Genomic DNA, 27,324 nt, shown 5'->3' on the forward strand with positions numbered 1-27,324 from the left:
TTAGCTTACTTGTTTGGAACTCTGCAGGACTATTATAGCTTCTAATAACTCAAAGGTGTGACTTTCTCATTAAATAGCTCTTAATAAGCAGTGTAATTGGATCAAGTGAGACTTTTTTATCTTGGTCTGTGCTGTGCTGAAACTGCCTTTTTAGACAATGATAAAAGACCATGGTTTTAAGTAAATAAATAAGATCGCTATTTTTTTTTTTCTGGGGAAGATTCACCCTGAGCTAACATCTATTGTCAAGCCTCCTATTTTTGTTTGAGGAGGATTCACCCTGAGCTAACATCTGTGCCAGTCTTCCTCTATATTGTATATGGGTCACTGCCACAGCATGGCTGCTGACGAGTGGTGTAGTTCCATGCCTGGGAACCAAACCTGGCCTGCTGAAGTGGAGTGTGTGAAACTTAGCCACCAGGCCATGGGCTGGCCCCTAGATCACTAATTTTTTTATTGAGACTAAAAAACTGATCTTAAGTTTTTATTTGAAGAGAATTAATAATTTCTGTTTAATGTGGAAAAGTAACATAAAAGTCCATTGCAGGGGAAAAAAAATTAAACGTAGCAAATATAAGGAGGAATGTAATGAGATATAACCACTCATCTTAATATCCAGAAATGAGCTTGTTAACATTTTTGCATATTTACTTTTTTATGTCTTTACATATATATATATTTTAAACTTTGTTGTGTTGTGTATAAAAATTTTTCGATTTTTATTATATGCATTTCTTTACATTATGAAAACTCTTCATAATGTTGTTTTACATTACTGATCAATATTTTATCTACATATTCCTTAGCTTACCTTTTAGATCAATAAATCAATAACTTTACACAAAAGATGCTTGCTTTTAAGCCTTTTGTGTACTTAGACTTAAAGGATGTATGCCACGCTTTGGGATATAGCCAAGAAGTGCCAACTACTAAGACGGAATTCTCAGTAAGTGGTACCCTGACTGCCTACTCCCGTAGAGTGGGTTGGTTTCTGACCTACCCCACACTTTCAGCTTCATTGTGCTTAGTTCCTTGTGGAATTGAGTGTGGTGGGTGGGGCTTAGGGAAATTCTTGTGGTCCTGGGCACTGTGCTACTTCTGCCTATTTCTGTGGCTTTGCTCCTGGACTGATCTGGCCTTTGAGGACCTTTGTATCAGTTTGGAGGTAAGCCAGGCTGTGAGCAATTTCACAGCTAGTGTTTGAAGTTGGGCTAAGAGGCAGAAGTAGTTTTGAGGTTCACATGAAAGTCTTTTACCATTGGCTCCATTGTGAGTTGCTGGCCTGCAGAGCTGCTGCCTCTGTTCCTGTTCAGTCATTTCCTTCTAACATAGTGTTGAAAAGTTCCATTGAACCTGTACATATGAAAATTGTGTGTATTGATTTTAAAATTTGTGAAATTAAAAATAGTTCTCATGAGGAGCCACTTGTTCCTCTTCCTCCTCCTCCTTTTTTTCTTCTTTTTCTTTATTTAAATATAGTTCTTAAATTAACTGTTTCTGAAAGGCATCTGTGCACTATACTCTGCAAACTGGATATCAGCATTTCGTTCTAGAATTCTCGTCTAATTCTTGAGCATGCTGCCTGGTGTCTCTGTGCCAATGTGAAATGATTTACTAAGGATCTGGCCAGGATGGTTATGAAAGTTAACTAATATCTGATTATTAGGTACCCTACAAATAAAAACAGCAATGAATAATGGTTGCTGTGTCATAGAAAATTAGTAAATGTTACTTCCTTGGGTAATTACAAGTTTAAAATGCCTTTTACTCCAGTGGGAAATACACAGGGGTGATAACTGCAGCTTTTTAAAGGGTTGTAATACATTGCAGATTAAGAGCATAGCTATGATAAATAATAGCTGTCAAGTGAAGCATTCATGTAAAACTTACGATGTATTCAAGTAGCAAAGACCCATTTTCCGTCTCTATTAGATTCAGCTGGAAACAGTGACGAATTAGTCTTGTGAGCTTTTGCATGTGTTCTTTGACCTTTTTATTTTTTTTTAAGAAAATGTATCAAAATGAATAACTGTAATAAAATCTCACTAATCTGGATTCTGCTGATTTGGGATTTGGATTCGACTGAAGTTCATCTTTATATGACCTATACAAACGTTATCTGCTTAGTTAAAAAAAGAAAGGCTGAGAGAAGGGGGTATGTCTAAAAAGAACTGTTTTCAAACCCTAAGTGTGTTGATAACTGAAATCAAGTTACTGTATTGAAATTTGAAAATATAGTTGTTACAAATTCATTTTTCTACTTCTGGTTATTATCAATTTATTTTGGTCTTTGTTTCATGCGTCTTAATTAGTGAGAAAGATATAGATATAGATTATCTTCTATTTCTCACCTTGTGTTTTGGACAGTTGATCTGAAAACAAAGTAAACAGAATTCTGATTCTAACACTTTTTTGCATCTATTGTGTATTAGGCACTGTGCTAAACATAGTAACTCAAAAAACATTTATTAACTGCTTATTACATGCTGGGCCTTGCAGTAGTGAACAAGACTCGGCTGCTTCCCTCAGGAAACTTAGAAGTCCAGGAGAGAAAAAAATAATAATAATTAAAAAAAAAAAAAGAAGTCCAGGAGAGGAATGCAGCAGGCTTGGTCAGTGAGGACCCTTCCTGCTTGAGATGCGGCTTCACTGGTGTCTGAACAGGTGCAGCTGCTCCACGGATGGAAGCTGGCCCCTTCATAGTGAGACGAGAAGATCTTCTACATCTTGAGGACTCATGGCAATCCTCTCAGAGCCAGAAGGGCTGTTAGAAATTGTCCGAGCCCAGCTCTGCAATGTGGCCCCTCTGCACTAAATCCTCATGTTCTCCTTGCCTGGAATGTGATGCCAAGTTGTAGTTCAAGCCCTGTTCTTGAGACAGCTGCAGGAACTGAGAAAAAACATGCAGAGGCTTCCTCTTGATCTTCCTGCTTCTTGACATTTCTTCCAGAACATTCCACTGTTCTTTCAAACTCTATGTGTTTACAAGTGAACTCATCCACACAGAAATTTCTCTGTCTCATTGAACTGTGTTTTGAACTGTCACATGGTGGGGCTACCTGCCAGCCAAGCATTCATTTGTAGCAGTGTAGCTGTCTGTCTGTGTGGTAGTGTTTCAGTAATCATTTGGGCAAATAATTGCTTTCATCTATTTCAATGCGTATTTATTTATTTAAAAAAATGGAAAATGTAAATATGAAAGTGTTGATATCAGTGGCAAGAAGTGTGGACTTACTGGAGATCAACACTAATTGCCATGACGAAAGTAGCCAATCTTTATCCTTTGTTAGATGCTCATGGGACTTAACCTGAGTGGTCAATGATGAAATAAAAGTATAAAATCAAAGAACATATACAAATGTGGGAGGTGGATTGCTGATGATGATGCCACAAATGAGATTTAAGTTTAGATTGATAATTTTTTTCTTTTGTGCTGGACATGGAGCACTTCTTTAAATATGTAACTTTTGCATGTTAGACTTGATCACATGTTTCAGGATTGCAATACATGCAAAGATACAGAGCTCTTTGCATATGCTGATGAGCTGCTTTGGGAACCTGACTTAGCACTGTATATCCAAACCCAGGTTTTTTTTTTTTAAGGATTTGCTTGATTCCCTGGGATACAGCAAGATATAATAGCAAAAACAAGGTATTGCATTTAGGCTAAGATTAATAATAGCTAACATTTTAAAAATGTTTGTTATGTGCCTGGTTCTGAGTGAAGTGCTTTAAGGAATTATCTTAATTTCACAAAACCTATGTGTCAACTCTAGTTTATAGAGGGGTAGCTGAGAATGGGGGCTTTGGAGACGGACTGCACAGTTCATATCCATGCTCTGCTTCTTACATAATTAGGCAATTAATTTTGACTTCTCTTTGCCTCATTTGGTTTTTCATATGAAAATGAGGATAATAATAGTACTTGTGTCAGGGGTTGTTTTGAATATCGGGTGAGAGAATGCATTTAGTGCTTCCCCAGTGCCTGCCTGGCACATGGCAAAACTCTCAATAAATCCTGGCTATTAATACCACAGTAGAACCTCAGGCAAGTTTCTTCCTGTCTGAGCTCCTATTTTCTTATGTTGGAAATGGAGTTAATAATATTTACCTCAGAGTTATTGTGAAGGTCCAATGGGATTAGTTACTTAAGATGTTTTGTGGCATGCTTGGCACATAGGAGCTGTTTCATCCAACTTGGTGCTCTAAATCCTGTGTCATGCTTTGTGTTTATTTTATTGAACAGGTACTTGTTGTATGCTAGGGTTATAATGGTCAAAAAGAGAGACCAGGTCCCTGCCTTCAAGAGTTTGCGTTTTACTGGGGGGTGGAGAGGGGCAGCAGAACTGAGTAGACAACAATCATTTGAGATTGCGATAAAAGCTGTGAAGGATACCATAGTGGATCACTACAGGTAGTGGGTGGGGAACTGCTTGAGGCTGGAGGGGTAGGGAAGGCTCGAGGGAAGACGTGAAAGGAGAGAGGGGTCAGCTGTTTGAACGAGAGCAAGAATGCTTGAGGCTGAGGGGCCTGAGAATTCCAGACCTGGACGTGGAAAGAGGTTGAGGGGTTCACGGAGCAAACTGGAGGTCATTGTGGCTGAAGCTTTCTGACTGAGGGAGAGTTGTGAGTCCAAATCATGTGGGACCTTTTGGTTGTGGTAAGGAGTTTGGAATTTATTACAAAGTGCAGTGGGAAGCTATTGAAAGGTTTTCAGCAGGTGAGTTAGAAGTCAACTATATTTTGAATGGGAATCTCGTGTGTTTTCTGACCTTGGGGCTGGTGTCTTATTTCTCCAGCTGGCGACTTACATACAAGATCTCACCCTGGTCTTTGATTAGAAACGATTTGCTTATCACTAAGACTCAAATTCTTTTCTATCATTCATCTCCCTTGCCTATCCCACGTGGTATCAAGGGAGGGAGGAAACACAGATTTTTAGAGTACCTACTGTGTCAAGATGCTCTTGGCTTTCAGGTACACTTCATATTCTTATTCACACCACATTGTGAGGCAGGTGTCCCCATATTTCACCAATGAGGAAACAGGCTTCAAGGTAGTAAGTGATTAACCTCAATTTTAATGGCTAGTGCTGGAGCCAGGATTTACATCCAGGTTCATGTGTCTCCTGCCTCTAAACCCCATGCACTTTGCTCTCTTTGTCAGTTTGCTCTGTCATTGTGAGGATAGAGCAATGTAAGAATGTGAGCATAATCAGATTAAACATGTTTTCTCACCTTCACGATGGACAGTCTTAGGGTTTGCAAAAAAATGTATGAGATTGCTTCACAGTGCACTATTCCTCTTATTTATCTGAACGTTTTCAGATGGTTCTTCTAACAATATGGTGTTTATGCTGTTTTTGTGATTGTGTGCATTCAGGACTAGAATATAGAGATAATCTCCATGTTCATCTTGGGCTACATTGATGTAGTTAACAGTAAGGAAATTTAGTATCTTCTTGTAAAATTCCTTTTCTCATTTTACCTTCAGCTTTTGTTAGTACTAAGAATGCAAGTTGAAATAGCTCAACTATTCCATCCTACATGAATTTAATAGTATAGTTTTCATGAAAAATAAGAAATGAGGTTGATTGGTCAGTATGCAGCGATCAAGAAAAATGTTGCCATTTAACTTGTAATCAGTCTACATAATTCTTTTGAAGAGTAAGAGTTTTTATTTTGGTGTAAAATTATTCAGGAGTCTATATGGGAAAATTATAACGGTTATGTTTTTCCTTTAAAATGGAGGAAGTAAGTTTTTAAATAGTCTAAAGTTAACTCAAGCTATTTAGTTAAATTACATTGACTCTTTTCAATATTACTCTTTCCATAAAGCATTGGTAAGGCAGCTAACAAAGTAATCTTTTATCATTTCTAAAAGTTTCCTAGTTTGTTGCTGCTGACCTTATGGCACCTGTTAATGATACATTTCTACACTTGATTTTATCATCATTAAATCATGATTAAAAAATTTAAAATCATTTTATAAACTTATCATTTAATGATGATTTAAGTTTCAGAAAGTCATATCCTCTGTTTCTAAAGAATGAGTTAGGATCTGAATAAATATTTTCATATTTTGGTGACTTTATTCAAATTATAAAAACATGTTCTTGTGAAAAAATTAGAAAATAGGAACAAGCAAAAATAAAAATCACCCATAATTTATATTTTTGAGGCTTTTCCATGTATATATGTACCCAGACAACCTCGATTTGTATTCCACCTTACTATATGACCTTGGAAAGCTGATTGAACTTCTGTGCCTCAGTTTCTTTTTCTGTAAGATGAGTTCCTATCTCATAGGGTTATTGTCAGGGTTAAATGAGTTAATACAGGTAAAGTGCTTAGAATATTGCCTGGCCCCTAGAAGAACCACATAGTAGGGTTTTGAAATTTATTTTTTTCATAAACAACAGAAATTTAATGCTCACAGTTTTGGGGGCTAGAAGTCTGAGATTAGGGTGCCAGCATGGTTGAGTGAGGGCCATCTTCCTGGTTCACAGGTGATGACTCCTCTCTGTGTCCTCATATGGTGGAAGAGCTAAAAACTTTTTACTATGGAAATTTTCAAACATATGTAAAAGTAGAATAGTATTATAAACTCCAATATACCAGTCTGTTATCAACATTTTTTTTTCTTTTAAAGATTGGCACCTTAGCTAACAACTGTTGCCAATCTTTTTCTTTCTTTTTTGCTTTTTCTCCCCAATCCCCCCAGTACATAGTTGTGTATTCTAGTTGTGGGTCCTTCTAGTTGTGGCATGTGGGATGCTGCCTCAATGTGGCCTGATGAGTGGTGCCATGTCAGAGCCCAGGATCCGAACTGGCGAAACCTTGGGCTGCCGAAGTGGAGCGTGTGAATTTAACCACTCGGCCACGGGGCTGGCCCCCTGTTATCAACATTTAAACATTCTTGTTTTATCTATCATGCCCTCTTTTTTTATTCCCTTGGAGGTAGACTGGAGTATTTTATAGAATCCCAAATGTCACATACTTACCCCGTAAATACTTTGGTTTGTACCATGTTAATATTTGTTAAGAAGTAGATTATTTTACAGAACCAGTGCACAAAATTTGAGTCATTTTTGAGGGGAGGATATACAAGTAAAATACCTCCAAAATACATTCTGTAGTTTCACTAATTTTTAGTTAACTGAATGGTATTTGATATGAGATTATGAATATGGAGATTTTAGCCATTCAGATTAGACATTTATTCATCAGTAAAATTTTTAAAATGATTGGGCATCAGTTTTTTTATGAATACACTGTAAAGATTATTTTGTATCAACATAAAATATTTATTTTAAAAATGTACTAAGTAATTTGAGTGTTCTTTTGGTGGAGCAAAAATATTTACAAATTGTACAAGTGGAAAAAAATGATCTCATAAAGGAGCTAATGTTTTTAGCAATCCAATATGACTTTTATTGACCTCTGTTGATTTTTTCCTTGTTTTAATGGTTCTGTTTTTCCTGCCTATCAATTTTATGGACAATGACATGCTATTGCAGGAAAAAGAAAAAGTCCCTATGCTAACATAAAAGAAGCCAGGGAACAAGGCAGCCTCCACCACATTTCCGCCATCAGAATCTCACGTGCAGCTCGTTATAAAGGAGCTAATTTGAAGACTTCTTTGAAGACTTAGATTGGATACTGTAAAAATTCTAGAGATAAATGTCCTTATATTTTTAAAAATAACTGTTTTTCGTCTGTAGTCCTTGGTATATTTAGCATATACATACATACAAATATAATGACACTTAAAAAAAAAGATTATTCAAGAATAATTGGAGAAAATATTGTTACAAATCAGACATTATTGAAGTTGGTGGTTTTGTTTCTACCTTTAGTGCCTGGTTCTCCTGGACAGCAATCAGTTCTAACTTGGAATTTCCTGCCTTTGATCTTATTTTAGACTCCCATTTCAAAATCTATGAGTAAATAGCATGTGATATAACTGGGAAGGAACTAAATTGTAAAGGCAGGAATTTGATTGCAATTTGATATGTTTTAGCAAATTGCAACCGGTGAGATCATCAGAACTCATAGTCACCTAAATTTGCTCAGCACTTGAATTATAGATCTTGAAATGCCTGGGACGTGATGCAGTAATGTGGAACATGCTGGTCATGCTTCATGTTACTGATGGTCGAGGGAAACATTGGGTTGGAAGTCAAGAAACCTCTCTTCTCACTCCAACTGCCAGGGCAATTTACTTTTTTGGCAAGTTGCTTAACCTCTCTGACATTCAGTTTCTTCATTTCTCCAGTGAAAAAAATTGTGGAAGGGAGATGATCTCAGGTTCACTGTTTTATCAAGGAAGTACTAGCTACTGCAACAAAGAGATCCCAAAATGCAGTGGTTCAAACAAAGAAGTTTCTTCCTCATGTGATAGTTGGAGATCCAGGTATGCAGTTTTGCTCCAAGCTGTCATTTGGGGATCCAGGTTCCTTCCATCCTGTTTTTTCAACAATGTCTAGAGGCATCATCTTCATGCACATGATTGGATCTGAATTATTGTCAAGACCTGGTTTCAGTTGGGAGAGAGTGGAGGAAGCAGGCTCTAGCCTGGAAGTGGCACGTCCAATCTGCTTAAACGCCCTTAGATAGAACTTGATGACATACTTAGTCATCCCTAAGCATACCTGTGGCGAGGAAATGTAATGAAGATGGTCAGGCTACAGTTTTATTAATATAGAAGAAGGGGAGCACAGATACCGAAGGATAGTTAGCAGTCTCTGCCACACCTATGCACTTTCTGCTTTCTCTGATTATAATAGTGACCATGTGGCTCTGTCGTCCCACTTAGTTGCCCCCTACCTTGGCTTGATTTTGAAATTACTGGCTGACGTAAAAGTATTTTCTACTCTAAGCTTAATTTAACAATGACTTAGTGTTCTCTTTGAGAATGTAATGATTAAAAATTACTGTTTTCTTACACTTGGTCTTTAGTGTTAAAATCTTTCCATTGTTATTTCCCCATGATCTTTCCATTTTTATGAATCATAGTTAGGAGGGCTCTAATGGTCTTGTCCTGTTAATTTGAGAATACAGGTGGCAGCTGATTGTGAAGCTTTTGAAGCAAGAGCTGAGGCTAAGCTTAAGTTTCTAGCAGGCGTCAGGATTTAATACAGGGTTATGAAACAGAACCCAGATGTGAGATCCTGGCAGATAGAGAAGATGTGTAGAAATACTTAGGGATCGAGAGGTGGTAGGTGAGAAGCTAAGCAGGCAGAAGGACAAGGGATATATAAATATTGGACAGCAGAGCAGTATGGGTGGCTGAAAAGTATAGAGTTTTTCTTTCTAAGAGACAGGGACAAGTATCTAGGAGAATCTGGAATGTACTTCTGGGCCACAGTCTTGATAAACTTGTAAGATTAGCTCAAATTTATTGATGGTGCTCATCAGCTTTTCTATTAGCCGTTCAAAAAAAGTAATAGCAAAGAAAAAATTGTCAAAATATGTGTTTAAAATCTTCAGGCTGATGGTCCATAGCTTAATTTGTTGAGGAAGAAACTAAATAAATACATAACTGATAATTGGGATAGTTGATAGTGTTAGGAGGAAAAAAGTCCTAAATTTTGTGTCTGAAACATAGGGTCCCATTAATATGAATGTACTATATATATTTTATCAGTCTGCTGATGACATTGCCCACATAAACTGGCTTCAAGAATGTACTGTCTACACCCTGACTTTACCTACACTGCTGCCCTGTTTCCTGTATAGAAATTTGGTAGTCAGCAGTGCTCAAAGTCAAGTCATTCTCTTGAAAGACTTTCTCATACACTCCCCGCCACCCCCACTTCCCTGCATAATACCTCTCCTGGGTTCCCATACCACTTGTGAATATAATTAGATAGGTTTAGTCTTGTTTTTCAGATTGTGCCCTTCATTTGAAGTTTGACACTAAGCACTTCTTTGTGGTATATAGTCATATATTTTCGTATCCTAGAGAAGCTGTTGAGAAAGTCGAAAACCTAAGGTGCTTTATCTGTCTACTGCTCCTTTATTACCTCTAGAGGACAGCTGATAGATTTGTTTTCTTGGAAGTATTCTTATGGGACTGAAACACCTTGGCAGATAAGATGATAATTGCTTAAGTTAAACAAATGCTTTGATTCACTTGGAACTTAAAGACCTCATTAAAAATTCTCTCTCTGATTTAGATTTAGACAGACAAAACAGGCACCCTGACAGGTTGGCGATAAATCTTTTAAAATCAAACACTCTTTTGTCACATGTGGTTTATGGAGCATATTGTGACTGGTTTCCTTTTAACAAAGAATGGCATGCTAAGAAATAATATATAAACTGTTTTCTTTAATGTATAAAATGCTCAAGGGAAGTTGAGATTAAAAATAAAGTAGGACACATGCTACACTGCCAATGCTAAAGCAAACACGTGTACTCTTCTTTGAAATTCCCGAAAAGAATAGGATGCTTTGATACCTTGAAAGGCCAAATGGTTGTGATTAACCTTGAAAAATAAGTCTCCAGCAGATGGAAGATACTTGCAATTCATAGTCCACGGATAGCAAATCAAAGATGATATCAAATCTTATTGTACCTTGGCTAGTGGTTTTGAGAATGGTTAATGGCCATTTGTTAGGAAAGATAAAATCACTGTAGATTTAAAAAAACGTATTCATTCTGTAAAGTGTCACACTGAAATAAGGGCTGTCTTGTAAGCTTAGATATTTGTCATCTGTTCTTAGGTAATTTTGATGAAAACAGTGCTCTTGTACTCCATTGGCCCACCTTCTGGAGACAGTCATCTCTCTGAATGGTTCAGCTCCTTTGCTGCCATAATAAGCTATTTGCCTACGCAGATACTCATCTGGTCCCCAAAGTATTTTGGAATTCCAGCATTGTGGGCCTGGATCAGAGAGTAGAGCTCCACATTTTCTTCTATTTAGCTCTATCACCGCTGACATTTGGATAAGTCTGTTCTGTGATGCATCGATAACCATCTGCTTCTCTGCATACTCTAAAGTCTACTTTCTATTGAGTTAGATTAGACCCTCAGAAAACTCTGTACTTGGACCCCATTAGCTGAGACTCTTGCTGAACTACATGTTATGTTATGCCCATGGCTTTATCCAGGGTTTGTTTAAAAAAGAAGTAATATAAAATTTCCTTTTGCTTTATGTTATTGAGAATATTGCTTATAATAGCACTCTGTATTCCATCTATAAAGCCTAATGTGAGAAATTTCCTTCAGAGTTTAGGGACACAAAAAAATTTATTTTCTTTGATAAAGGATACTTTTCCATCTTATAGATATTGAGCAATGTCTAATTTACCTTTTTAATGTAGTTACTTGTGTCTGAAAGCACAGGGAAAATTTGAATGTCAATTGTGTGTCAATAAATTGTATAAATTAATTAAAAAAATAGTCATTATGTAAACCAGGAGTCAGCAAACTGTGGCACACCTGCCTCCTGTTTTTGAAAATAAAATTTTATTGGAGCAGAGCCATGGTCATTTTTTTATATATTGTCTGTGGCTGCTTTCATGCCACAATGGCAGACTTGAGTAGTTTCTGTCTGACTCTACAGAAAAATGTTTCCAATCCATTGTAAATAGTCACATGATGGTCTGGGTCAGACCAAATGCAATAGTACTAAAGGAATGTGAAGCAAGGTGATTACTATACGATGTGGCTACTTAGGAAAGAGAGGATGTGCTGTGAAAGGAATTTCATCTTTAAATAGCAGGAACATGTAGAGAAGGGCGTTTTATGTGGGAGAGAACAGCATAAGTAAAATCCCTTAGGAATGAGGAGATTTTGAGTATGTGGGACTATTTCAAAAACCGTTTTAGCAAGATTGGAATTAGATAGCAGTGAAAATGAAGTTGAATGGGTGAGACTGTTGTTGGTGGGCTTAAAAGCTAGGAATCTGAATTTGCGTTTAATCTGTCAGGGTACTGAAAGCCCACTATGAATTCTTCACAGGGAAATGATGTGATGGAAGTAGCATTTTAGGACAGTTAATCTGACAGCAGTTTGTGGGATGAACTCAAGCTTGGAGAACCCTAAGACTCAGCGGTTACTGGAGTAAGCCTGGCATGAGGAACTAAGATGAATATAGATATGGAGAGGAATGGTAGACTCTGAGATGCTGGAAAGAATGCAGCTGACATTGTGACTGACTAGATTTAGAGAATGGTTGTGAGAGGAGAATTTGGAAAAGATCAACTGAAATGTGAACAGTTTTTATGAGAGAAAATATGTGTTTTGTTTTTGACATCTCCAATTTCTGGTGTTTTAGAGCCTTGGAGAGTAGGGAAGTGTTTGGAGGTATGGACTAGATGAAGGCTCTGGGGGAGTTTACATGAAAGGAAGAGAGCACAGGGCAGAGAGGCTTGGGTTGCCTTCCTTCTCAAGGAAGATGGAGTGTAAAGAGCAAAGTGGACAAAAGAATAGGAGGACTTGGGAGAGCAGAGTTCCCCGGTGTGTATCCTAGGAAAGGCTTCTTGCATAGACTGTTAACAGATATCCCTTGAACAAAGGGTGCCATGGCCAAGTAAGTCTGGTAAACTCTAGTTTAAGCAAAGTTAAACTTGCTTTAGAACCTCTCAGATTCTTTAGTAATATGGGCCATTATTTCTATCTCCAACCAAGATCTGTTTCTCCAAGTGTGGATTCATGTATCCAACTTTCTACCCGACATTTCCACTTGGTTATCTGTTAGGCATCTAAAACTTACCTGTCCAAAACGGAATTCCTTGTCTTCCCCCACAAAACTTATTTCCCGATTTCAGTTGATGGCAACTCTGTCTTTTCCCTTTAGTAAAAAATGCCATGTAAGTAATATATCACTTATTTTCTTTAATGTGTAAAATGCCCAAAGGAATTGAGATTAAAAATAAAGTTGCTCATATCAAAAACCTTGGAGTCATCCTTGATCCCTTTCTTTTTCCTCTTTCTCATCCAATTCATTAGCAGCCACACTGGCTCTACTTTCAAATATATGCTCTGCCTGGTCCCTTCTCACCTCAAGTGATTCTGTTCAACTCTTACCACTTTTTTCTATAGTAGTTTCCCATTTCACTAAGGATAAATTTATCAGTCCTTCCAGTGGCCTGCAAGGCCTTTTATGATCTGGCTTCTAGTTGACTCTCTGATTTATCGTTCTCTTCCTCCTTTACTCTGCTCCTGATTCATCTCTTTCTCTTTCTGGAACAGAACTTAGGCGCTTTATTAGCTTAGGGCTCTTGCACTTACTGTTTCCTGTGTCAGTGGCACTTTCCCCCAGGTATCTGTATGGCTAACTAACTCTCAAATGCCACCTTCTCGGAAAGATACTTTGACTACCATGTTTAAAACAGAAAACGTGTCCTTGCTCTATTTCTCATCCCCTTCACTCTATCTGTGTTACTTTTTTTTCCCCACAGCACTTATCACCTTCTAACATATTGTATTTAAAGTGATATTTGGTTTTTTATTTACTGTCAGCCTCTTCCTACTAGACTGTGAGCTTCATGAGTGTAGATATTTTTGTCTGTTTTGTTCACTGATGTAACTCAGGCACCTAGAGCAGTGCCTGACACAGCATAGACACCTAATAAGTGTTTGTAAAAGGAGGGACTGAATCTTTAAGATGGCAATGTATGTCCTCATAAAGTCCTTTTTCTCCTCCCATGGAGATCTCTTTATCCTGGGTTTCCCAGGGACACACTTTGGGAAATTCTGCTGTGATATCTGTGGAATTCAACAGAGAAGAAAATTCCAAGAATGGTGAAATTGACACAACTGGGAAGTTGAAGAAATTTTGACCTCTTAAGTGAGTGAGTAGATTAGATAGGGAGCGTGGTTTGCAGTCGTAGATGTTTCAGTGCTGTGACATGTCAAATTCAAGGGAGTAAAGTCGGACATAGCTGTTGAAGAAGAAAGCTAGGCTAAATTGTCCATTCAGGGAGTTTAGCTTTGGAAGAAAGGGAGGAAAGTTGTTAGAAAGAGCTACAGATTCAGCACAGGGTGCCTCCATTTTTGAGCTCAGGAGAGCTTGGTTTTGCTGCCTGTTATTTTTATAGGGTAACCTAGAGTACTGTATTGACATACATTTTTTCTTAAGTTATATTGTAATAAATAGGTGACCTAAATCATCTTCTTTTTGAAAGTAGTGTAATTTGATGGGTTCATTGCTGCGTGGGAATTGGATAAATTGGGATCGTTAGGAAATCCGCTTATTAGTTCTGTGCCTTCAATTTACCACCTGCCCTCCTCCATCCTTTTTGCATGCTTCTTTTTTTTTCTCTTGAGAGCCCAGTAGGAATGAGAGGTGTGATGTAAATATCAAAAATTGGTGCTAATTGCTTGCTTGTTCCTCTTTTAGGAGACCAGCAGTCTGTGTTGATGTGTGAGTTTCTAGGTCATTTCTGTACTTCCTGAAAAGGCTCACCTAGGCTTTACACTTGTCACTAGCAATTGGATTAGTGCTAAAATGAAAGCTTGTACCAAATTGAGCCATAGTTTAAGCAATTTTGTAAAGTTTGCTTCTTTCTGCCTTAGAAGTTTTGATCCATAAAAGAATTAATTTGTATTTCAAACGTGTGGTTGAACTTATAAAGTCATTTTGTTTAGGCTTGAACTTTTGGATTTTTTTTTTTTGGTTTCTGTAGTGTGAATTCGTCTGTTTCATGGTTAGCTCTAATGGGAAAAACCAAGAGCTGTTGGGTATTTTTAGTTTATTTATCAATCATGGCGTTTAAGGCCTGAAGCGGTTAGCAGGGAAGGATATGCCAAGGATTACTCTGCCGAGCCCTGTGCTTTAATTCCATTGTTGTCTTTGGAACGAATAACGTTCATGTTATTTGAGGAATAATTGGTTTGAACTCCTTTTCCGGACTAACAAATATTCTTTTGTTTTGGTTACAGAATCTGCGTACATACATGTAAGAGAAGCAAAAATGTCAGATGATATCAGGAAAAGGTTTGAATTTCCAAATTCTCTTATCCAATCACAGGTAATTTTATTTATTTATTTTTGCCTCATGGTAACAAGTGAACCTTTTTGGTGGATCATTAATTGAACTTTATATTTTAATATTAAATATTTTATTCTTCTAAATATAGAGATATATATTATTTCATTAAACAACTTTTATGTGAGTTAATTTGAAAATTTATATTTGACACAGGAAAGTAAATATTGAAATTGGCCAATCTCAGCTTCTATTTATATCATGCTTTTCTTCTTAGAGATAATAAAACCTTGATTAACTATGATGCCTCTAAATATGTATTTTTTTGGTCTATAATTTATTTTTGGGAACAGAAGTAAATGGTTATATGTCTACAGATTATGAGAGAGTAATACTTAAAATATTTAATATTTAAAATATTTAAATATGTACAAATATTAAGAATAATAGATTTTTATAATAATGAAAGCCAGTTAGTAAAATATCCTGGATTAAAAAACTTGGTCTGGTGCTGGCCTGGTGGTGCACCGGTTAAGTGCACATGTTCCACTTCGGCAGCCCGGGGTTCACAGGTTCAGAACCCGAGTGCGGACATGGCACCACTTGGCAAGGCATGCTGTGGCAGGCATCCCACATATAGAATGGAGGAGGATGGGCACACATGTTGGCTCAGGGCCAGTCCTCCTCACTAAAAAAGGAGGATTGGCAGCAGATGTTAGCTCAGGGCTAATCTTCCTGAAAAAAAAAATTTTGGTCTATGTACTGACTCAGGCAGGAGATTGTGAAAATTTATTTTAGAGGGCTTTTCAATTATTAGAGTTAAAACAAAGATGGTTTTCTGGCTAGCCTTCAGTTAACTAGAAGCATTCTGGTTAATCAAGGTACCGTAATAGTTTACTGTCTTTTCTTGTGAGAGTGAAGCTAAGGGACCAGCAGAAGCCTGTCTGAAGACTTAACAACCTACAGCGTCTGGGATTCTTTCAACAGTTAACTTCGGAGATGCCTGCTGTGGGAATTGACTTAGCTGGGTAGTGGGGAACCCTTCCATGAGGAGTAGAACACTCCTTATGCAAGATTCCCTTCTACCTGACTGGGTTGGAGTCATATCCTGTGCAGCACAGGTCCTTACCATGAAGAAGAAGATGAAGGCTGGAAGGATACTGTCCACAAGTTTTATTTTTCTGTGCCTGGAATCCCTTCATTAGCATAGACAGTCAAGAAATGCCTGTGTGTATTACTGTTAAATTAAGTGAAAAGTATATGTGCGTTGTTTAGTTTAGAATGTCAGTTTAAACTATTCTGTTATGGAAAATTTAGGTAGCGATGTAGGCTGATTTGTCCTTGGATTTTGTGTTTTAAAATAAGTTTAGACTATATTCTCTGATTTTAGAAGGATAAATTGAAAGGGAAATTAGAGAAATTGAACCTGGTGGGCAGTGGGGGATGTTTATCATTACGCCCATTTTCTTTTAGTCTTTTTTCTAAATATGAAAGGTAGTTTTTTGTCCTTGTTTTGTTGCATATTGGTTTTATAGGTTCTTGCAATTGTGCCCTGTTCTCTGTGAATATATCTTATTGTTCTTTTGTAACCACTGCTCAGTGTTAGCACCATGTTTCATTGATTCACACACATTTTTTTCACACTTTAATATCTTTGAAATTGGGCTGCATCTAGTAATTGATGATAGCAGTCATTATACAATTGGTATTGCCTGCACAATTGTGAACTTGGCCATCATTTTCCAAATGAGTCTAAGAGAGCTCTTTCATTAATATAAAATCAAAATTCTAAATTGTAAGAAGCATTATATAACATTGAGTAATTGGCAGCCTTTTTTTCTTTCTTAGTAGTACATAAAATAAAGGTACGTCTTGTGGTTGATGGCTAGTTACATTCAATGAAATATGGTATATTTTGTAAACAGGAACCAAACTATTCACTGGCCTTTAATTGTTGTTACTATCCTTCTAACTAGGAGGTAAGAGACAGTTAATTGAACTAATCATAATATTCATGTAAATGAGTGAATTGTATTGCAAAACTGAGAATATCCAGCATTGAGGTCTTAAGTCATTTCCAATGTGTGAAATACAGAAAGAAACGAAGAAGTGGGTGCTGTGTTTTTATTTATGTGCGTTTCTGGAGACTTTGCAAGACTGACAGGTATTCATAGCTATATTATACATTAGTGCCAAGTGAAGGACCAACATTTGTCACAGTTGCAAAGTTTTTCCCAACCCATACACAGAATGGGTGTCATTGTTGCTAGCCTACGGCTTGGCTCTAAGACAGCAATGCTGGGAAGTGCTGAAGAACTAGGAGAATGAGGTGGAGGTAGCAGGAGGTAATGATATTTATGTATTTATGTAATCAACACTCCTGTAAGAGTCTTAGATTTAATTTTGGGCTTTTTGACCAAAGCAGGATATAGGAAAATTTTAGAGATTTGTAAGACTGAAAGCTTATCAAAAGGCTGAAACCTATGAAAATATAACAAAGAAATTAAATCATAGAGCCTAGAGAAAGAGAATGGTCATGGTGGGGGGAGACCTGTTGGTTCGGATCTGTGTGGGCCGTAGTCATAAAGATGGGGATGAGTTTTCTCCATCTTCATTAAGGGCATGATGAAGCATGATTGATTTCATTTAGATGCAAAGATGATTTTAAAAGCTGTGGAGTTTCTCATTTGTCTCATGGTTTGATGGATTAAGCAATCTTAAGTTATCTTCTAATGCTAAGTGACAGCAATTTGAACTGAAAATCCGACAATTTTCTTAACATCTATGAGCTGTAGTTTGCTTATTGAGATTAAAAGTTGGGATAAAATGCTTACTTTGAGGATTATGATGATTCATAATTAGGATAATTCAGTGCCTTCTACATGGTACATATTCAGTGAATTGGATTTTTTTTTTGAATGGGAATTTTCTTTATTACCAATTAAACTGTCTGGCATACTCATACTTCTGTCAACTAGTATTCATATTAGTTACCTTCAAATGCACTATTTGGAGAGAACTAACTTCTGAGGGAATATATTCATTAAGTTTGTTTGTTTTTTAGGCTGTGGGTCACCTTATTGCTGCTGTCCTAAAGGAAAATGTTTTTTCAGACAAGATTCACCAATCCACAAACCAGGTCTGTATTTAACTTTGTGCTATAGTTCTGTTCAGCTCTTGCTGCCAGCTGGATCACATGTATACATCTTTCGTTTCCCTCACAGTTCAGGTCACTGTAGAAATGATTTCGAACTGTGAGAAGTTCATTGCCTTTTTTTTGGTTTGCCATATTTTCTACCAAATTCTTTTAAATTTTAAAATTTGTTACAACACACTCCAGGAATGAGATACGGAGGTGGTGAAGGGGAGTATTCTTATGGCTATTAATGAAAAATAACATGAATGAAAGGAGGGCAGGCATGCTTTAGAAAAGGTTGATAGGGTTACCTCTGAAGGCATATTTATATTTAGTAGAGAAAGTGAACAGAGTGGCTCTGTTTGGGTGTAGGAGATTTCTCACGCTTTAGGTAGCCCCAAATGTGAGTTCTAAGTTGGAAAGGTCATACATTGACAGTTGGAGCTGGAGGAAAAATTCTGAACCATGCGTAGGGCAGGTGAGTGCTAAGAGTTGAAGCAATGCCAGCTTTACTGAGCTGTATCCCACATGGGTTTTGGTTGACCAGTGGTGTCTATTTTGACGTGCTGGTTGGAAACTCTGCTCAAGTAGTGCTCTAAGGTAAACTCTGTGGAGAACACAGGAGATGGAAATAAGATATATTTTTTTTACGTCAGAAATAAATTGATTTTATTTCTCTCACATTCCTTTTGATTAGCTGCTCCAAGTTACATTTCTTTACAGCTTCTGCTGACATGTTGAAGTAAGCTTATGGGCGTACTTCACTAATTGGCATTTATCTGGTGTTTGTATATAGTCATATAAATTAGCTTTTCAGAGAACCCTGAACTTAGTCTTGCCTATAATCATGTTATATACTCTAAGAAGATTTAGTGATTTTCCTTAAACTGTCAGGATTTATTGAATATCAAATTCCTGTAACTGAATGTTTCCTCTTCTATTAATAAATGAATGCTTACTTCTGTGAGCTCACAGTATTACCTGAGGCAACGGTTTATTTATTCATTTATTTTGTTTTTCTGCCTTTAGTAATGGAGTAATGACATTTAGAACTCTTTGTGTCCATACAGGTGAATAAAATTTCCTTCTGAATAAAAGAAATGGAATATAAATATTCTTTTCCTGCAGTGACTGTTAAATGTATTGTTCTGTTCTAGTGAGCTCTAAGATTGCAAAGGATCTCAGAGCCAGCTACCGTGGGAAGGTGGGCACAATACAATGTGGATTGTCATTCTTTTAGTTATTCATGGGAGCTGGGGAATGTTAATTTTTTTCTCCAAATTATGTATTGCCCTAATAAATTATGTCAGGAGGATGGAAAAATAGCTTCATTATGTGTTCTTTAAGAAAAAAACTCAAACCAAAAAACATCCCCCAAACCATGTGGACTTAACCCACAATATATCCAAATATAGGTTTATCATTAGTAGTGAACCTTTTTGTGGGGGATATGGAAGTCGTGGGTTCCTGAGAAAGTTATGAAAGCTAGAACCTCTGCTTTTATAAGATTTTTCAATTTAAAGAACTTGTATTTATTTATGTGCCATCCCAGTGCTTTTCTATCAAAGATGACAGATTGACGGCATGAGAGGAAAAAAGCCTCAGTCGCTTTCTTGGGCAAACCAGTTTTTCTCAGCTTTTCTTGGTAGCCGTGGAACCAGCAGCTTGCTGGTCCCCTGTCCTGCTCCTCTGTCGTCCCTCTGGGCCCACATAAGACGTCAATAAATTGGGGCAGGGACATTGTAGGGGGTGGTGGGGTGCGTGTAGGTGACAGAGGTTGGTGGTAGGAGAGCAGGAACATTTTCTGAAAATATAGTTGCCGTTTAGGGTTTGAAGCATATGTATGATTGGAGTTCAACATAGAGTAACTGATACGCTGATGTTGTTGGCTTCTGGTTAAATGGCTTGGGTAGAGCACTGTGCTAGAGCCAACTCTGAATTTTGATGCCCTGTTCGTTTTGCTGAGTTGCTCAAGCTCAGGTCATACCTCTCTCTGCAGCCAGCCTTATTTTGCGGTGAAGATACCAGATGAGAGAGAGAGAGAGAGTTAATACATCAGAACACATCTATTATCTTTCTTAGAAAACTGACTTTAGTTTATTCTACTAGTGCAGTGACAACAGCAGCATCTTTGTACGGGAAAGCTAGCCTACTGGGAACGAATTACACTTTGATGAACGGCTGGGGCTCTACACGCGTTGCTGCTCCTCAGAAGTATCTTTTAATCACTGGTTTGCTTTCAGACGCCTGCACTGAACTTGCTGTGGGAGAAGTGTTGCAGTGACAACGTCGTGGTTCGGACAGCCTGCTGTGAGGGTCTGGTGGCACTTGTTGCTCAGGAGCACGCTGAGTTCAGCTATGTTCTCAATGGGATACTCAACCTGATTCCATCCACCAGGTACTCTTTCCTTTGTGCTTGATCAGTTAACAATTATGTTTTTAGGAAATAATTCACTGATTTTCCATTAAGGGTCAATATTCACCCTACTTGCCGCTTGTTTTTCTTTCCTTTAAAATGTCGTGCAGTTGATACTTCGTATATGGTGAGAACATGCTAATTTAAACCGTAGTTTTGGAATTTATGGTCATCTGCTGTCCTTAAGTTTTGGGGCTTTACTTAAATTTGTTATTGCTCTTTTTTAATGAAGAAAATAGCTAAGTATTTTATAATTCACAATTGCAGTGCAAATTCTGTTTCCACGGTGGTAAAGTTTATACACTGTACTGGCAATACTTGGTCAGCCTTTGGCATTGGTGTATGTGTTAGAAAATAATAGCACTGATTTCTTTAAAAGTATTTTGTGATTTAGACATGTCTTTCCCCGATTATTCTAAGTAAACAATGTTTTGTTCTTTGGATTTGTTTGTCATGACCATATTTATTCCACTCATAGACTGAGGATAGTGATGTCACAAGGGATTAAAAGGACCTACTTCATTCTGAGATGGTGAAACAGGACATTCGGTCCATCCCATGGAAGTGAACATTTCTTGTAAAATACTCCCTGGAAAGGAGATGCCACTCTGTGCTTCAAGGAATGGTCTTGATCTATATGCCCTCAATTTTGCCCTTTTTAAATCATTTGGGCTTCTGCCTGCTTCTCCCAACTCTCACCCAGCTCCTGCCTCCTTCTTGGTGGGGTTACTTGTTCTCGCAGTGTTTTTTACTCACCTTTATTGTAGTATCATTTGAGCTGAGTACTTAATCTTTCTTTTCTGCCTGCAGTGGAGAAGGAGTACAACTGTAACCATCAGTCTGTGGAAGATGTCTTCCTGGGCTTGAAGTCTGTTAGGTTAAATAATCTCTGGCCTTAGAAGCTTCCTTCACAGATCTTGTTTTCCCTCACATCATCTCATTGTGTCTTTTGGAACCTTGATTTTTCTTTATATTCTGCTGTATTCTGCCTTGTATTCAGTTATGAGTCCAAACCTTCAGTGTAGTAGATATGCCCTTCCCACGCTAGCTCCACCCCTCAACATGCATTCCTGCTGTGAACCCTGTCTCTTGCCATAAACGTGTCCCCTATTCCAGAGCCCTGGCATGTGCTCCACGTCTGCATGGAATGTTCCTTCCCCTTCTCTTTCTGACATCATCTTCTTCATCCTTCAAGGCTCAGCTCAGATGTCACCTTTCCTGCTTAGACACTTTCCTCATCTCAGCTGGCCTACTTGCTCTTTCACAGTATTGTTTTTGTTAACCTGTATTTTTGTATCTAGCACACGCTTTAACAGTTAGTAGATGACCAACTATTTCTGAATAATTAAGGGTTTGATCAGCCTAAAAGCTTACGCATTTTCTGTTTTTCTTTGCATCCATGTGCACAAGCGCATATGCGCGCACACACACACACACACACCTTTAGAAGGATCCTATGTATACCCATAAAAAAGTAGTTTGGAGGAGGCTTTTAAAAAGTTAAGTTTTAATGTGTGCCTTTTTTTTCTCACTTGTTGCTTGACTTTAAGCTAGCCAACTGGGTTTTGCCTGTCACTTTTTGTCAGTGCAGTTAATGGTATTTGTTTCCATCTAAATAGTTCTTAAATGCCTTAAAATTCACAAACATAAAACCTACTTGCATTGTGTAGTTGTACAATTTATATTCAAAAGTAAGAGTGTCAGCAGCCAAGGAGGCCAGGGTAATGTTTCTGGCTATGTAAGGGAGAATTAGGGCAGGTTAGATTGTATCTTTAATTCCAGAAGATCATGTTAGAAAATTGTGCTCGTGTGGGATATCCTTCACACGTTAGTATATGTCCATCATCACTATTTAAACTGAAAACCATAAGCTTTACTGATAGTGAATTAGCATGCCATCTGTATATATTATAATTTGCCAGTAACCTTAGATTTCTTTGGATTTAAAAATATATTTTTTGAATAGGCAATACATTCACATGGTAAAAAAATCAAAAGGGTATATGAGGCAAAGTTTCTGTCCTACTCTTGTATCTCAGTTTTTCTCCTCAGAGGGAAAACATCTACCAGGTCTTATTATCTTTTAAAAATGTTGTATGCACATATAACTGAAAATTTATGTATATATTTTTCCTTTTTTAAAAAACAGAATTAGTAGCCTACTATGTATAGTATTCTTTATTTTGCATTTTTTTAGTGAAAAAACATAGCTTGGAGATTATTCTATAACATACATCAGTGCTTTCTAATTTTTTTTCCAGCTGCAGAATACTCCTTTGCGTGAATGTGCCATAATTTCCCAATTCTCTATTGATTTCAGTTATTTGTAGTTTCAAACAGTGCTTCAGTGAATAATCTTACACATATAAGTGACCATTAGTTTTCAAGTCTTTGGAAATATGATAAGCTATGGAAGAAAGCCTTGACTTTTACAGTAAGCAACTATAGGAATTTTAACAATTCAAGGATACTGGGGAAAAATTTTTTTTAAGAAGTTTCCCATCTGAGAATGTTCATATTATCTGAATTGGTAGCCATAGGGCGATGTAGACAGAGGAGACCCTGAATCTAACCATTTAGTTTTTGAATCAATTTGATTGTGAAATGTGTTATATATGTGCTCAGTTTTCTTTATTGTTGCTAGTAGAGGTAATAATTGTTTGTGTGTCAGAAAACAGAATTTTCTTCATTTGCTTTATTTCAAGTAGCAGAGCTTTGTGGTTTGTAGTGATTACAAAGACTATACTTTGCATTGTTTATGTCTTAAAAAAAGCAAATGACAATCAAATTTAAGAAATTAAATTTAATTTAACTGAAAACAGCAGACCCAAACAGCCTCCTCCTCCAAAAGCTGCTCAGGGAATTTTTTGGGACAGAAAACCATCTTTATCTTTGGGATCTAAGAGCAGAATTGACTTTGTCATTTTCCTGTGCTTCCTGGCTGAGAAGTATTTAAATTTCTACCTGTCTCTAGATTTCTCTTCTTAAAAAAGAGGCTTGTCAGAATCTAGAGGCACCTTGTGAACAAAGCCACACAATGATTGGCCATCTTTGATTTAGAAAAATAATTCTAAAACTTGATGTTTTTGTTTTGGCTACTTACTAGCCTAGCATCCTTTAGGAACAGAGAGAGAGAGGGAGAGGGGCGAGGGAAGAGGGGAGCGGAGAGAAAGGAGAAGGAGAGAGGAAGGGGGGGCGCGGAGGGAGAGAGAGATTGAGATTTAGACAATGTAGCTTCTGGAGCTTTCTCAGCGTTGCAGCAAATGTTGAAAGCTGCAAGGAAAGATGGGAGGGAAAGTCAGTGAGATTGTCTCCTTGCCTTGTAACCTGCTCTTTGGTCCTTTGCAGGTCTAGTCTATGAAATTCCCTTGGAACATGTATGTAAGGCTCCTTACCCCAAACCCAACCCACCAGTGGAGAAACATTGGTCTAAAGCTTGCTACATTGTATAGTCTGATGTTCAAAAAGACTTGACATTTGCAAGGCTCTGCTTGTCTAAACTTCAGGGAGTGGCTGGGAAAGTGTCTGGCTCTGTTTGAGACACTGTTCTCTTCAAAGGAAGAGTTTGATGTCCAAGAGTGTTCTCAGTTCAAAGCTGAGGCAACATGAAACAATTGTAAACTCGTTTTTATAGCTTCTGTAAACAAAGAAATGGATTTAAGAGGTCTAAAACGTTCTTTTAATCAGTAACGAAATTTGAAAAAAAATTAGTCCCTAGGGAGGGTGAAGGAAAGAAGGGGACCACAAAGGAAACACAGTAAGGAAATCATTATCACTAGTTAAATGTGAATTTTGAAATTAACCAAAACTGAAATTAAAGCGAATGATACATAGTAGCATGTGCTTTTCTTGTCCGTTAAGGAACTGCTTGTTTTAAGTTTAGATTGTTTTTGGTTTTGCTGTTTGTTTTTGTTTTTACATTGAATTCATCCTGAGATAAAGATTCCCAAAGCAAGGAGTTTCCCTGTTTTTCTTTCCTTAGATTTTTTCCCCCTTAACTGTGCTAACTTCTAGAAAGCTCATGCAGCCATTGTTATAGTTGCTTAGTAACCGGATTGTGAATAAAAACCATACTCTCCTGTGGAACCAGGTATTCAGTTTTTGATATTGAGATGTCGTGACAGGCTGTAATTTCAGTTCAACTGCTTCCCCAACCCCCTCTTTTAAAAAATGTGTTTGGTAGGGAGGTTATGCTCTAGATAAACTAGGCTAGCAGTTGATTTCTGTGCCTTTTGTGCTTCCAAACAGGGAATGGATCTGCAATTTGTGTATTTGGGGGAAAATAAAGTGTATTAAGGTATGAGAGATTAAAGTCTATTTTCTGAGATTCCTAAAATCTACTTTTAAATGAAATTTGGCATAAATTATTAAAAACGTGCATAGTGGGTCCTGACTAAAGCTGTTGGATTCAGTAAGTCTTTGATCATGGATTGATGAAGATCGGTTTTGGTAAAATGATTCTGAGAAGTATCTCGATGTAGATTTAGAGTAATCTAGTGAGAAAATTCTTGTCTCTCAGGGTCTTGTCTTTTATTGATGACTTTTTCTGTGGGAAACTTAATTGGCTTTGTTATCATGTAGGAAATGGCTAGCAACTGAGGAGATCTGTATTCTTATCTTGTATTATTGAAGATTTTCTGTACTTTTTAGCTTCTTTTTCTTTATTTTATTTGGCAAGAGAAGAAGAACCAAAGAAGGATGCCTTTATGAGGTTTCCTCTAAGGTTCAAGGAAGACAGTCTTAGCATGCTTTCCTCTGCAGCTGGGTGTCAGAGTATTTTGTCTGAATTTGAGATGGTTTCAGGGTTTATATCTACATCGGTATTATTTCTCATTTCACACAAGTGACAGAATTACTAGACCGTGTCTGTTTCCCCATCTTGTCTTTTAAATATTCCTTTAAGCCTTTTAGCTTGTTTCCAGATGTTCTCCTTTCTTTTTTTCCAATCCTTTTTCTTTAAAATCCCAGAATCTTTCTCAACTTGCAGCTCCTAACCAGAAAAGTGATTCCAGCCACTTTTCTTGTCTAGGACATTCTGCCTTATTTCTTCTTAAGTTAGTTGATCTGGTTGAAGGCTTTGTTTGTCACAAAATCTTTCATTGTAAGAGTCGTGTGTTTATGCTGAGATGTTTCTAGGTGATTTAAGAAAAGTGACTGCCTAGCACGTTACTTTTATAATGGAAAAATGCTTCAGAAGATATAAGGTTATTTTCTGGTACTTAGAAGACAAGTGAGTGTGCAGAACTTTCTCAAGCAAAAGCTCAATAGCATTCCATCTCTGAGATTTTTTTCTAGAAGCGTTACTTTTGTCATTTATTCAAGCATGGGTTCCCCAGAAGTGTTTTTTTATTTCTTCCCTCTCTTCCTGGCTCTCTTTGTCTCTCCCTCTCTCTGTCATTTCTCATATAATTTTATAACAGATTTAGAGATGATTTCATCATTAATCTAGTATTTAACATTCTCTTATTTGCTGGTGACTTGCTGTGCTTAAGGCTGACTAATTATCCTTTCCAGTTAAAAAGGGACTCGGTCACATTTGTACTATTTTTTCCCGTGATACCTAAAGATGTCCCCTTTTGGGATATTTGTGTCATTCTCTTCAACTCAAAACATTGTTATTCTGATCCCTGGTCAAAAAATTAGTCTGGGTACTTCCTTGTACTTCATATTTGGAATATTTCAAAAACAAAGAACCAAGCATTAATTGTAGTCTTTCCAGAAGGAGATTGAGCATACATGAGCAGTGTTTAATGTTGTAATCAAATAAACCCCAAACAAAGGAAAACTGATACATGTTATTCATATGCACAATAATAATTCTGCTATTTTTACCTAGTGAAAAGCCATTTGAGGGGATGGTTTTAATAGTATAGTTTGTACAGCTTGACCAAAATTTTTTCTTTTCCTTTTTTTTTTGGAATATTCAACATCATTATTGACCCATACTCCCTCTCATGGTAAGATGTAGGTCTTGGCTTTATACCCAGTGAAAACTGAGGCTCTATTTTGCATTGTTTCTTGCTGCTGCACTTGTAGCTCAAGCCTGAAGTTTCCTTTGCTCTCTCTTATGAGGGTTCTTGAGTCAGTTCCACTTTTCCTGGCACCCACTCAAGGGAGGACTTATTCCAGGTGATTTTTACTGAAGGGCTTTTGACTGCAGGTTCCTGAGTGTGTTAGGATTCTTTGGGCTACAAGTTACAGAAACTCACTTGGACTAGTTTGAGCATTAAAGGGTGATTTTTGTTTTTTTGATAAACAGCTTGTCTCATGGAACCCAAGAACAGGGATATACCTAGAACTCCAGAAACACTTTGGATACAGGCTGTGTGTTTTTCCTCTCTTTCTGCAGACTGACTTTCTCTGTTTCCTGGTTCACAGGGCACCTGGGTTAACATCTTTCATGTATAATAGACAGCCAGACTGAGACTGGAATTTCTTGGCCACAGTTATAGCTTTCCAAGGGTAAGACCCAGCATGTGTGAGTCTGCCCTACCAGGGACTCTGTATTAGTTTTCTAGGGCTGCTGTAACAATTGGCCACAAACTTGGTGGCTTAAAACAACGGGAATTTATTATTTCACAGTTCTGGAGGCCAGAAGTCTAAACCGCAGTGTGAGCAGGACTGATTTCTTCTGGAGACCGGGAGGATCCATGCTATGCCTCTCTCCTAGCTTCTGACGACTGCCGCCAACCCTTTGTGTTCCTCGGCTTGTGGTTGTATAATTTCAATCTCTGCCTCTTTCTTTTCATGTTCTTCCTCTATGTGTGTCTCTGTGTCTCAAATCCTCCTCTCCTTTCTCTTATGAGGATGCCAGTCGTTGGTTTTAAGGC

General features: G+C 37.5%; 1 protein-coding gene across 8 annotated transcripts in view; it reads left to right on the forward strand.

The window, feature by feature from the left end:
- The window catches only part of FOCAD (focadhesin), a 269,315-nt gene that overhangs the window by 12,728 nt on the left and 229,263 nt on the right, over positions 1-27,324 (forward strand). For all 8 annotated transcript variants that reach the window (XR_011497231.1, XR_011497230.1, XM_014845338.3 and 5 more), the window contains exons 2-4: positions 14,896-14,984; positions 18,007-18,081; positions 20,322-20,476. Coding sequence is in view for 5 of the 8 variants with exons in the window: in XM_070495361.1 (XP_070351462.1) it covers positions 14,896-14,984; positions 18,007-18,081; positions 20,322-20,476 (319 nt within the window). In the remaining 3 variants the exon portion in view is untranslated. The remainder of the gene's footprint in view (positions 1-14,895; positions 14,985-18,006; positions 18,082-20,321; positions 20,477-27,324) is intronic.

Source organism: Equus asinus, chromosome 23, assembly GCF_041296235.1.
Source record: "Equus asinus isolate D_3611 breed Donkey chromosome 23, EquAss-T2T_v2, whole genome shotgun sequence".
Classification (NCBI taxonomy): domain Eukaryota; kingdom Metazoa; phylum Chordata; class Mammalia; order Perissodactyla; family Equidae; genus Equus; species Equus asinus.